This window comes from Miniopterus schreibersii (assembly GCF_964146895.1).
Source record: "Miniopterus schreibersii genome assembly, chromosome: 3".
In the NCBI taxonomy this organism is placed as follows: domain Eukaryota; kingdom Metazoa; phylum Chordata; class Mammalia; order Chiroptera; family Miniopteridae; genus Miniopterus; species Miniopterus schreibersii.
Genome location: NC_138103.1, coordinates 27,371,888 through 27,384,592, shown reverse-complemented (window position 1 = coordinate 27,384,592; position 12,705 = coordinate 27,371,888). Strand labels below are relative to the sequence as shown.

General features: G+C 39.5%; 1 protein-coding gene across 10 annotated transcripts in view; it reads left to right on the top strand.

Annotated features, from left to right (window-relative positions):
• The window catches only part of GTF2I (general transcription factor IIi), a 102,057-nt gene extending 91,943 nt beyond the window's left edge, over positions 1-10,114 (top strand). For all 10 annotated transcript variants that reach the window (XM_081132073.1, XM_081132076.1, XM_081132079.1 and 7 more), the window contains 9 exons: positions 868-926; positions 1,589-1,669; positions 2,789-2,872; positions 3,240-3,423; positions 4,884-4,912; positions 6,831-6,872; positions 7,632-7,673; positions 8,168-8,243; positions 8,981-10,114. In XM_081132073.1, coding sequence (XP_080988199.1) covers positions 868-926; positions 1,589-1,669; positions 2,789-2,872; positions 3,240-3,423; positions 4,884-4,912; positions 6,831-6,872; positions 7,632-7,673; positions 8,168-8,226 — 580 coding nt within the window. In that variant the 3' untranslated portion in view covers positions 8,227-8,243; positions 8,981-10,114. The remainder of the gene's footprint in view (positions 1-867; positions 927-1,588; positions 1,670-2,788; positions 2,873-3,239; positions 3,424-4,883; positions 4,913-6,830; positions 6,873-7,631; positions 7,674-8,167; positions 8,244-8,980) is intronic.
• The last annotated feature ends 2,591 nt before the right edge of the window (positions 10,115-12,705 follow it).

Here is a 12,705-nt window from a genome sequence, read left to right as displayed (position 1 = left end):
TGGAATTCACCTTTGTGATAGGGTCGTCTTAGCCCTAGTGTCAAAAAAGCTCTTTAAGCTATACTTCCATATATGTTTGAAATTTTTCATAATTGGTTAAAAGAGGGAAGGAGGGCTTTAGCTAATCAGAGGGATAACAACTTTATTTTGTTAAATCTACCCACAGTTGTATTTTTAATGGTTGATGCTGCTGGAATTTAAGCAGTTGTTCAGTTTATAAAACCCTTTTATTTCTCCAGCTTACATAATATTTTAAATTTCCTGTTTGCTTGGGGAACTATGAATTAAGTCAACATAATTGACACAGATGGGAATAGTTAGAATTAGAAAATACATATCAATGCTCAAGCATTATTTTCAATTAATTTAAATGAATTTTAGGTTTTGTTTATTAACGCTTACTTTTGAGTCACCCAGAGATGCTGTCAAATAATCAAAGCTGACATTGCCAAGCATAATGGGGTCACTTTTTGTACTTGCATCCAGGTCTGTGGAGGTATGGCCTCTGCTGTGCTTCCTAAGAAGAAAGACTCTTTTGCTCAAGGTTTCACAAACTTGTCTTTTGTTTCCATGGTACCTGTATACAGGGCACTTCCTGCTTCCATTTTCAAGTCTAACACTGAATCTTTCTAGGATATCTTGAAATCATAGGAAGAAGCAACTATTTAAATTAGATAGGGCTGGGTGGATGTTATGATCACAATTATAATTAGTCTTTTTGTAAACCTTGCTTTTTCTGTTCTTCCATTACTAAGAACCTAGTGTATATTTACAGAGAATTCTTGGTTTTAAAATATTTTGTTTAATTTTTAATGTTTTACTATTGGATAATTAGCATACATGTTTTTCCTCTTTTCTTGTTTTTAGGCCTGAAATGTTTGAGACAGCAATTAAGGAGAGCACCTCCTCCTCTAAGAGCCCTCCAAGTAAGTTCTTGCTTACAGAAAATGTGTGATTAAAAATTTATTTTGCAGCAGTGGTTAAAAAAATTGTTTAAAGACCAGCTATTGAGCCCTAGCCAGTTTGGCTCAGTGGCTAGAGTGTCGGCCTGCGGGCTGAGGGTCCTGGGTTTGATTTCAGCCAAGGTCACATACCTCGATTGCAGGCTCCACCTGGGGCCCCGCTTAGGGTGTGTGCAAAGGCAACCAATCAATGTGCCTGTCTCTCCCTCTCTGAAAAAAGCAATGGGAAAAGTGTCCTCAGGCAAGGATTTAAAGGGGGGGGGGGAAGAAAGACCAGCTATTGAGCTGAAACTAAGAAAGTTCATTCAAAACTGGTGTTGTAGAAAAAATAATAAAAGAAAGAAAAAAAGGAAAGAAAACCCCGCAAAATTAGGGTTTGACTAGTTTATGATTTTTAGTTCTTTAATAATTGAGAATCTGTATGTTGATATACTAAGCATAACAGGGAAGAGGAAAGAGTGAAAAGCCTTTCAGGAAGCTTAATGTAGGGAAATGACAAAACATTCCATGAAAAGGAACAAACCTTGAATAGTAGTTGGGTTAAAATACTATTTTGTGTAGTCTGAATTTATTAGAGAACATTTAATTATTTTGTATTTGTTGTAATTTTAAGTTTCTGTTTTAAGGAAAAATAAATTCATCCCCTAATGTTAATACTACTGCATCTGGTGTTGAAGATCTTAACATCATTCAGGTGACAATTCCAGGTATGATTTCTCTGCCTTTTTCATATTTTGTGGGATGGTTTCCTCTTCAGTTTTTTCACTTTCAGGATATGAGTTACTGGGGTTGTTAAGTGTAAGGCACATCGTTGGGTTCTCCTTCCCACCCCCTGCAGAAATTAACCAAATACGTCACCACGTGTTCATTGCTAAATGTCTCTAGGCACTTCAGTGGACTTGGCATGAGCTTAAACCTGGTGACCACCTAGATACCTAGTGTCTTGTTTTTAAAAAATCTGTATAGCCCAGCCTGGCATGGCTCAGCAGTTGAGCATCGACCAAGGATCCAGGAGATAGAGGTCCAATTCGCAGTCAAGGCACATGCCCGGGTTGCAAGGTCAATCCCCAGTGGGAGACATGCAGGAGGCAGCCGATCAATGACTCTCTCATCATTGATGTTCCTATCTATCTCTCCCTCTCCCTTCCTCTCTCTGAAATCAGTAAAGATGTATTTTTTTTAAAAAACCGCAAAAATCTGTATAGCCCTGGCCAGTGTTCTCAGTGTTTAGGGCTCACACACCAAAGGGTTGCAGATTTAATCCCTGGCCCTGGTTGGGGCGCATGAAGGAGGTAACCAATCAGTGTGTCTCTTCCCTCATTGATGTGCCCCCCCAACCCCCTCCCACTCTCTAAAAATCAATGGAAAAATATCTTTGGATGAGAGTTTAAAAAACCTGTATACCCAGCTGGTGTGGCTCAGCAGTTGAGCATCAGCCCATGATCCAGGAGATCCCAGTTTGATTCCCAGTCAGGGCACGTGCCTGGGCCTCGGGCTTGACCCCCAGCAGAGGGCGTGCAGGAGGCAGCCCATCAATGACTCTCTCATCATCATCTGTCTCCCTCTCCCTTCCTCTCTCTCTGAAATCAATAAAAAAATATATATATAAAAAAACCCTATATAAAGCAGCAGGTAAAGTTCTTGATAACGGATAAAGTTGTAGCATTTTCATTTTGGTTTTTTTGTTAAATCATTTGGTTACATCACTTTAACCTTGATTAGTTTAAAATACTTAAATATTCCAAAAACATCAAGAACCTAAAAATTTACTTGTAATTAAAATTGCATTATTAAGTTATTATGAGTTTTCTCTTAACTTTTTTTAGATGATGATAATGAAAGACTTTCAAAAGTTGAAAAAGCTAGACAGTTAAGAGAGCAAGTTAACGACCTCTTCAGTCGTAAATTTGGTAAGTTTTTCATTTGCATAGTACAGCTTGCAGTAAGCAAGGAAATTTTGTTTCAGTAAGAAACAACAGTAGATTATGCTCAGATAGTTGTAATCTTATATAAAAGGAAATAAAGTTATAAAATAAATATTTTGGTTTTGCTGAAGTTGTTTAGTAAGAAAACATTAAATGTATTATATTATTGATAATGGTCAATATCAAAGTGAATAAAATTAACATTTATATATAAGTAAGGTTGTTGGACGTGTACAAAGACCTTAGTTAACAGTAGAGACAGTCTTTAAAATAAATGTTGGTCATGTGCTTTTTAAACATTCCCTAAGGTGATAGGTTAATCTATACTTTTATGCTGTTTGTCTCACTATAGGTGAAGCTATTGGTATGGGTTTCCCTGTGAAAGTTCCCTACAGAAAAATCACAATTAACCCTGGCTGTGTAGTGGTTGATGGCATGCCTCCTGGAGTGTCATTCAAAGCCCCCAGTTACCTGGAAATTAGCTCCATGAGGAGAATTCTAGATTCAGCTGAGTTCATTAAATTCACAGTCATTAGGTAAGTGAGAGTTCCCTGCATGCTCATAAGAATGAATCTGCAGCCCTGGCCAGTTTGGCTCAGTGGTTAGAGAGTTGGCCTGCGGACTGAAGGGTCCTGGGTTTGATTCCAGCCAAGGGCAGGTACCTCAGTTGCAGGCTAGATCCCTGGCCCCGGTAGGGGCGTGTGGAGAAGGCAACCAGTCCGATGTGTCTCCCACACATTGATGTTTCTCTCCCCGCCCCCTCTTCCACTCTTTCTCTCTTTCTCCCTTCCACTCTCTCTGAAAAGCAATGGAAAAAATATCCTCAGGTGAGGATTTTTAAAAAAGAATGAATCTGCAGATCATGAGGCTAAGTAATCTTCTAAAATGTAGTCATATGTAGTAATAGAATCAAGTTTACCATGTAATAAATAAAATACTTTGCTTAGTATACTGTTAGATTCTTTCTTTCCTGAGCAGACTCTCGTAATTCTCTGATGTTTAAGGCAAGGCAAACATTGGCCTGTGGACCAGATCCAACTTGCCTCCTGTTTTTGTAAAATCTCATTCAAACATAGTTACATCTGTTTGTTTGCATATTGTCCATGGCTGCTTTCATGTTAGTGGTAAAATTGAATCTTTGGAATAGAGACAGTGTGGTCTACAAAGCCTAAAATATTTACTCTCTGGCCTTTACAGAAAAATTTGGCTGTTTCTGTCTTAGGCATTTCAGGGATTCAGTCCCAAGTCAGCCAAGTTGCTTCTGTTTTCTTGTCTGTACAATGCGGGTTGTGGTTGTTCCCTTTGGGAGCATCAGCACCTTGTCCACAAAGTAGGAATGAGGATTATCCCTTCCCTCTAACAGCATTGTGAGAATTACATTATCAGTATGTGCTAATCACAGTAAGTGTGCAACAAATATCCTCTTTCCATCCACCCACTTAAAAGTCCCAAGGTGTCTTCACTCATCTCTTGCAACTCACAAAAACTTGGCTGTCACTAAATCTACCCCAATCAGTTCACTGTCAAGTTCCCACGGTCTCTAGTATAGATGGCTTAGGAATTATACTCAGAAATAGCTGAATGCATTACCCTCCCAAGGCTTTTTCTCATCTATTCATCTTTTCCCAATATCCCTTCCCTACAATTCCCTTATTTTTGTCCTACTTAACCAATGCTTATTTTCCATGCCATTCCCAGGGGTATGGGAAAACATCTTCTTCCATTAGAGCATTTCACTAAAATTACTCTATTTTTCTTTGTTCCTATTTTTTGTTTTGTCTGCCATCTTTAGTGTAATATTTTCTAATGTCCCATATTAGCTATTCATCTATATATATCAATTGATTAATAAGTATATAAGATTAAAAAGTAGTGGATAACATTTCTCATTCTAGCACATAAGTGATGTGGTTTAAAAATTAGTTGTATAAATTGAATATACCTGTAAATTCTTATAGAGTAAAATTAAACTTATATAATTTCTTTCTTTTGTTAGACCATTTCCAGGACTCGTGATTAATAACCGTGAGTATTTCATGAAATCTTTTTTTCTTTTTTGGAATATGAGAGGGTGTGGCTGTGTGCCCATGTACTTAGTTCACAAGAATGTAAAATTTTACTATACCTATAGCAGTAACCACACAAAGTCATTGTTAGTTTAGCCCTCAGTGTTAAAGTACCTAGGCACTTTCTAGATGTAATATTGAGCAAGTTGCTTAACTTTTAAAAATCTCAGTTTACTCATTCATAGAATGGTAATAATATTAGTACCCATTTTGCGAGTTGTAGAACATTTTAAGTGACTCATTGTATGTCAAGCATCTAAAACAGGTCAGCATGCTCCTGCCCATGTTTGTAAATAAAATTTTATTAAATTACTTCCAGGCCAGTTTGTTTATGGCATAGTTGACAGAATGTACAACAAAGACTATGTGACCTGGAAAGTCTAAAATATTTACTAATTGGCTCTTTATGAAGAAGTTTGTTGACCCCTGACCTAGAACAGTGCCTGGCCTTATAGTATGTCCTCAGTAAATAAAATCTGTATTTGTTATTTTTATTACTACTGCTCTTACTTTTATTTATTGTTATGTAATTACTGTGCTGGAATGAGTAGGTCTTTTAAATGTGATTTAGCTTGCTTTTATTAATAGGAAGCATAGTGTCTGGTAAACATTGGGCTCTCAAATACTGTTGCATGAACATTTATAAGTTATTTCTCTGGTGTTCATATAATTTAATTTATTTTTAAAAATATATCTTTATTGATTTCAGAGAGAGTAAGGGAAAGAGAGAGAGAGAGAAAAACATCAGTGATGAGAGAGTCATTGATCGGCTGCCTCCTGCATGCCCCCTACTGGGGATTGAGCCCGAAACCCGGGCATGTGCCCTGACCCGGAATGGACCACGATCTCCTGGATCCTAGGTCGACGCTCAACTGCTGAGCCACACTGGCTGGGCTGTTCATATCATTTTAAATAGCATTTTTAGCAAAACTTAATTGTGCTCATACATTTTATATTCTGTTAACTTTATTAAAAATTTTGTGAGAATGATCCTTTTCTAATACTGTTGGCATTTCAGTCTTTTTTCCAATTAGTAGTAGTATTCCAATTTTTAAAATTCCATCTGTATTCAATTCTATAGTTTATTCATTGGGAGAGTGTAAGCCTCTTCAGTTTCATGTTCAGAAGTTGTAAGTGACCATTGAGTGACAGAGTCTTGTGAGTTGTTGATTTGCCCCCCTGACCTGAGCAATGTGCTGTCATTACACCTCTCCCCTGCCATTCCGTCCTGCTTCACACTGTTGACCCTGTGCTCTGGCTTTCACTCTTCAGGATCGTGGATTTAGTTACATCTCTTCTGCCTCCCAAGTTTTGAGTTTTGATTTATCATAAAGTTCATTCATTTGCTTGTACCCCCAATTCATGAGAGGTTTTTTTGATAGACCTGTTTTTTAGTATACGCTCTGTCATGGCCAAGTATGTTAGTATCTGGTAATGTCAGTATGAAAGAGAGGGATATCTTGCTTCATAGATTTTAAATCATCTTTGTGACATTCAGCTTTAGTCATACAAGGGAACTTTGTTATTGAAAGAAATTCCATGATAACTATTCTTCTTTTACATTTTTTTTATTAATCCCAATTCCCCTATCTTCTGTAATTTTTAGTTTCAAAGAACATTGTGCTTTAATCTTTTCTGCTTTTTTACTTTATGTTAAAATGTTCAATTTTGCTCTCATCCTTGTGTGGGTTGATAATAGAATTTTGTGGTAATTACTATGAATTAGTTATTTGATGGGACACACCAGAACTCTTAATGTTTGTTCCCTTCTTGTCATAAGGAAAATAGTGCCTGTTTTAACAAAATTGGAGCATCAAAATAGAGAATGTATGTAAAAATGCTTTTCAAATTCTTAAATGATTTTGCTTTGTTTTCAGAGTTGGTTGATCAGAGTGAGTCAGAAGGCCCAGTGATACAAGGTAAATTAAGAAGGGTAAAACATAGAAATATTCCTACTTTTTCAGTAAAATGGATCAGATAAAACTGTGTGGCCTAACATGCTTACATTTGTCTAACATTAAAGAGTCTGTTATGTGACACACAAACTCATATTCGTACACTTAGACTTTGTTTCTTTGCCTACTGTGTTTGAAAGCCTATATAAGCTCAATCTGTAGATCCTAATTGAGAACTGTGGACAACATGCCATTTGATCCCACTGTCCCAGGTTAGGAACCCTAAGATCAGTGGCATAGAATACAATTTTTCAGCAAGAGGTCATTTTTTAAATTTTATTCTTCATGCCATTTGTTTATAATGGTAGTTGTAAGCCAAATTGTGTTGGGTGGAAATGCATGTATTGTGATCTTAAAAGTTCCTTCGAAACAAGTGTTTAGGCCTGCTTCCGTGATTCATTGAAAGTAATGAAAGGCTTTTTATTAAGAGGGAACTCACAGAAGAAAGGGCAGGGAGACAAAAAAGGGACTTCTTACTTTCATGTTAGAGCTATGTTAACTAAGATTGTTATATAAGACTTCGGTTATGTAAGCTAAATTTCATAAAGGTAGATTTTTAAAAGTCTAGTTGAGTAATTGGTTGTTTAATCCCAGAAGTCCGTGGCTGTTGTTTCATCCTGGACTTGTGATTTTGTGTACACTCTCTGGAGAGCTTTCTCTCCCTCTGGTTGCTTCAAATAATTGAAAGCAATTTTTGGACAATGGACATGTGTTTCTTTTCAGAATCAGCTGAGCCAAGCCAGTTGGAGGTTCCTGCAACAGAAGGTAAAAAGGGTAGTCTGATTGTCAAAAACTGAAGTTCCTTAAGACTTTTATTAGGACAAAGGATTAATTGTGTTTTTACAGCTTTTAAACTAGAACTGTGGTGGTTTTGTTCTTTTTGTTTCTGGATGAATTGAATTTGTAGTTTATGCCCAGAAACATTGTGTTCAGAGATGATTCATGAGCTCTTTTGCTCTATTTCCCCCAAATGACTCTTAATGAATTCTGAAACCATAGAATGACTGCTGCACAACCTGGATAGTGCGGGTCCTTTACCTACATTTGTAATTAAGGTGTTTGTTCCTTTGAAATCATAAGTAGCAAAATTTAGAACTATAGCTAGAGAAACATTGTTATCTCTAAAATGTAATCATTTTAGTATCTTATTATTCCTGTTAAATCATGTTAGTAAATAGTTTGGTATGAGTGGATTTATAATTGAGCAGAGATTTGCATTACTAGTGCAATTAAACAGTTCCCTTTTGTTTTCTTGATAGAAATAAAGGAGACTGATGGAAGCTCTCAGATCAAGCAAGAACCAGACCCTACGTGGTAGACTCTTCCCTCCCTAGGGTAACTCAACTTCTGTGTCTGGGATGCCATGTAGTGTCCGTCTGAACCCACCTTCATATTTATAAGCTAAAGTGATTTCCCTGCTTCAGCCATAAATGGTGGCCCCACCTTCAGGGTGTGTAGGTCCAGTAAGCCATACTGGATTGTTTTTAGCTAGAAAGAAAGTTCAAGCAGAGATTTCTCCTTGGATCAATATATGTCTGTCAGTCAAAGGTATAAATGCACTTTAGCCTTAAAAGGAAAATATTTTATTTTAATTCACAGGCTTAATCTTGTCCTCACATTGAAATTCACTGAGTCAGTATCTCTACACTGACTTTCCACCTAATCATGATGACAGTATTCGCAGAGTCCGGCTGAGCTGCACGGATTGTTGTGCATCTTGCATAGTTAAGTTACAGGCCTGATCCTATTACTCCAGACTTCTTAAACTTAACCAGTTAGTAGCAAGAGGGGCAGCCCTAGACCAGGAATCAGCAACACTCGGTTCTCATATCTGTTGACCCTCACTGAGCCTGAGCTGTTGAATGTCTCTCAGTGATAGTCACAGAACACAGCGTGACAGTCCTCATCTGCACCTGACAGTGCATTTTTTTATGGAGACTTTTTTGTCATGAGGTTTGCCACACATATACTGACAGTACATGGATCTGAGTGCTAAGTTATGGTATTTGTGAATGTTAAATTCCTGTAGTCAGATTAACCTGTTTTCTTGTTTGTTTTTTCTCCTATTTTAGCTTAAAGTGTCAGTGGGTGAGAAGAGCCTTTCGGACCTGTTACTGCCCCAGCTGTGTAATATACTTGTATAACAGAAATACCTTCTATACAAACCTTTTTTTCTACTTTTAGATAGAAATGTCTACTTTTTCAGCAGTTCTGTGAATTGAATTAAAGAGCAGAGTGACTGTAGATTTGGAATGGCTGGCTTACTGTGGAGTGTATTATAAGGATTTTACAGCAGTGCTGGGAAACGACAGGGAACATGACAGGGATGAATCTTCCAGGTTTTTTACGGATTCAGCAGAGCCTTCAGCTACGGTGTTTATTTTCCAGTCAAGTGAAGATATCTCCTACTGGAACATCTCAGCTTCTGCAGTGAAGAAAACACCTACGATAGTTTAGTTCTTTAATTTTTCTATTTGAAAAATCACTTAAATGATCCTTTTGTTCACGGCTCTCCTTAATGACTGAGTGAACAGTTAGTATCTGTATATTTGACTAAACCTTTTCCTAAGCTATCTATCATGGTTCATACTTTTTTATCATAATTGAAAAAAACGACCATCTGGATTACCTAATAGCCAGTGAGAGGTGTCTCAGCGTGTGACTTGTAGATGGAATACAGAGAACCTCTTCCACATTTACTTTTCACCCAATAAAATGCATGGTGTACCAGAGTTTAAGATCAGGTATGAGTGTTTGGGCAAGCTAAATGACACTAAAGCCTCACTGTCGTGTAACCTATTGTGGTGTGGATTTCTTTGGAACACTGTTCCAGCTTGGATCAATAATCCCAAGGGGTTTTCATTGCCTTCATTATTTTATAATTCTACTTGTAACATTGAGGCTCCAGTGTGGGGAGTGAGGGGTCATAAGCTAATTATGCACCCGCTGATATTCTGCGCCATTTGTAGGAGAATCTTACATGTGTTGAGATTTCACAGACAGTAAGAGTTGTAAAATACCAGCTATATGAAAAGCTAGAGTATGTGATGGCATAGAGTGTTCATTAGCTTTATCACAATATTCATAATGGAGAATTATATTACATGGTAGCAGAAATAGGCATTTTTATGTGTTGCTTATATTTTACCTCAAATTAAAATGTAGATATAGGGTAATAAATAAAATCCATCCATGCCTTTCACACACTAATTCATTTCTTTCTAAGGTGTTTTCATGATTATGTCTGGGGAAACTGGTGGGTGGTTTGGGGGTAGGTGGAATGCAAATGAAGGTTAGGTTGGCAGAGGCTCAGGTCCTCATAAGGACACCATCATTCATGATGTTTCTGAGACCACTGTGCGTCGTTTGAGCCGAGGCTGGAGACCCCAACTTATTATCTACATGCCATCTGCAGGCTGCTAAAGTATGATTTTAAGGTCGGAAGCCCTCCCAGGCAGAGCACATACACATGAGCTCCTCCCACATAAAAGTCACACAGGCTGGGGATAGTTCTTGTCTCAGCAAAGTCCTCTGCCTCTTCTGTACTCTACAAATGTGTGCTCAGGGAAACTGATTTGTTGCTAATCTACCAACTGAAATTAGAAGGAGACGACTTCTGCAGTAGAATCTCATGGGCCCTTTAACGTGTTCACAGGAAATGTGCACAGCCGCGCTGCCCTCATCCACACCCCATCTCAGCTCCGAGAGAATCAGCCCTCCAAAGGAGGCTTTTAAAGGGCATAAGGCTCTGCCCTGCGGGTTTGGCCCAGTGGTTAGAGCATTAGCCCTCATGCTGAAGGGTCCTGGGTGCATTTCTGGCCAAGGGCACGTACCTTGGTTGCGGGCCAGTCCCTGCCCTGGTTGGCCTGTGAGCAGGAGGCAACCAGTCAGTCTGTGTCTCTCACATTGATGTTTCTCTGTCTCTCCCACTCTCTGAAAAGCAGTGGGAAAAATATCCTCAGGTGAGGATTAAAAATAATAAAGGGCGTTAGGCTCCTATACATAACTTTAAAAATACGTTTTTACTGACTTTTAGAGAGAGGAAAGGAGAGGGATAAGAAACATTGATGAGAAATACCAACACTGACCGGCTGCCTCCTGCACGCCCCCTACCGGGGGTCGAGCCCGCAGCCCAGGCATGTGGTCTGACTGGGAATCGGAACAGGTGACCGCTTGGTTCATGGGTCAAGGCTCAACAACTAAGAAACACCAGTTGGGCTACCTACTCCTTCTTTAACAAAAATATTGTGGGGGTCACAGACTTACCAAAGAGATTTATTTTTCTACCCAGTATAAAAAGTCTAGTATATGCATGCACGTATTTTCTCTTTTTTTAATGGTTTAAGGAATGCTCTCCTGTCCCTTTCTGTCTCTCCCCTGAACAAAACAGGCTTAATTCCTTCAAGAAAAGTGTTGAATCTCAGGCTAGGATGCTGTTGTGGCATCTGTCTGGGAAAGCATGGAGGTGGAACAGGTCGTTCCTATTAACTCACTGTTGTCTCCTGAAGCCTTCAACATGTTTTCCTAAGTCTCTGCTTCCTACAGTCGGGGATCTCTTAGTAGAGCTTCCCTTAGAACAGCTTTGTTTCCTGGTAAATTGCCTCCTTACCCACACGGCAAAATTAGCCCTGGTTTCAGTGCCATGGGCTTAAGGATGGGTGGCTGTCGCCCTGGCTCACTAAACTGGAGCCCAGTTTGTAAGATGAGGCTTCAGCTCCTGTGTTAATGAGTTGCCAGTGCATCCACTGACAAATAGCAGGGTTCTTTTGGGGGTGGAGATTAAACTTGCCCACCAAGATCTTTGTGAGGTCATTAAGGACCAGACTTAAAAACAAAATACAGTTCAAATGTCTTAGTAATTTCAATGTGCTTGGCGTTTGAAACAGCGTCCTGATTCCATAATGGTAGTAGAGTGACTAAGAACATGGCTTTGTGACCAAATCCCAGCTCCACTTCTCGACAGCTGTTCTCGAGGATATTTCCATCAGAAAAACAGTAAAACCAAGGAAATGTCTACATGGTATTAGTTAAATCCTGGGCTAAATGCTAACCCCGTCCCAAGCTCTGGACCTTTAGCAGTTGCCTGCAGCAGCCTCTGCTGGTCGGGGTCGGGGGTCGGGGGTCGGGGTGGGATGGAGCTGAGTGAGTGCTTCTGTCGGCTCCCCAACCTACCTAGACATGAGCAACTCGGTGCACAGAAGCTAACCCTTCTCAGCAGGTGGCACACCAGGAGACCATGTTTTCATTAGTTGGAATCACCTTTGATCCAGGAAGTGAGATTACATGTGTCTGCTGTGCTCCCATGTGCCTCATCTTACTGCAAGACAGGGCCAGGATTTGCGCCCAGGTCCATACCCTCAGCCTTCCCATGTGCTGCTGTTTACAGCAGGCAACCAGTTCAGTTTTGAAGTAGGTTGCTTATTCTGAGCTTCCTTCCTGCCTGTTTCTGCTTTTTTCCCCACCCGGCCCCAGGGACCAAAAGGTCTGTTCGAGAGGAAGACTGAACAGGCCTGCGCAGCTTCCACTTAACACCCTAAATTTTAGTCCCTGTCTAAAATTCAAAGAACTTGCTTGGCTTAACCATTAGCGGGCAGGTTATTTCCCGTGGCCATCTCTGGAAGTGCACTGCCCAGTATTCGTCTTCCCCAGATGAGTTCTCCCCAGGATGCCTCCGTTTCCCTGTGATGGGGAAGGAAAGGGGGCAGGATTTTAGGAATTGAGATGACCTATAGGCTACTTTCTTTAGTGTATCGACCTCACTGTGCTGCTCAGACATGTGTCTGGTGGGATGAACACA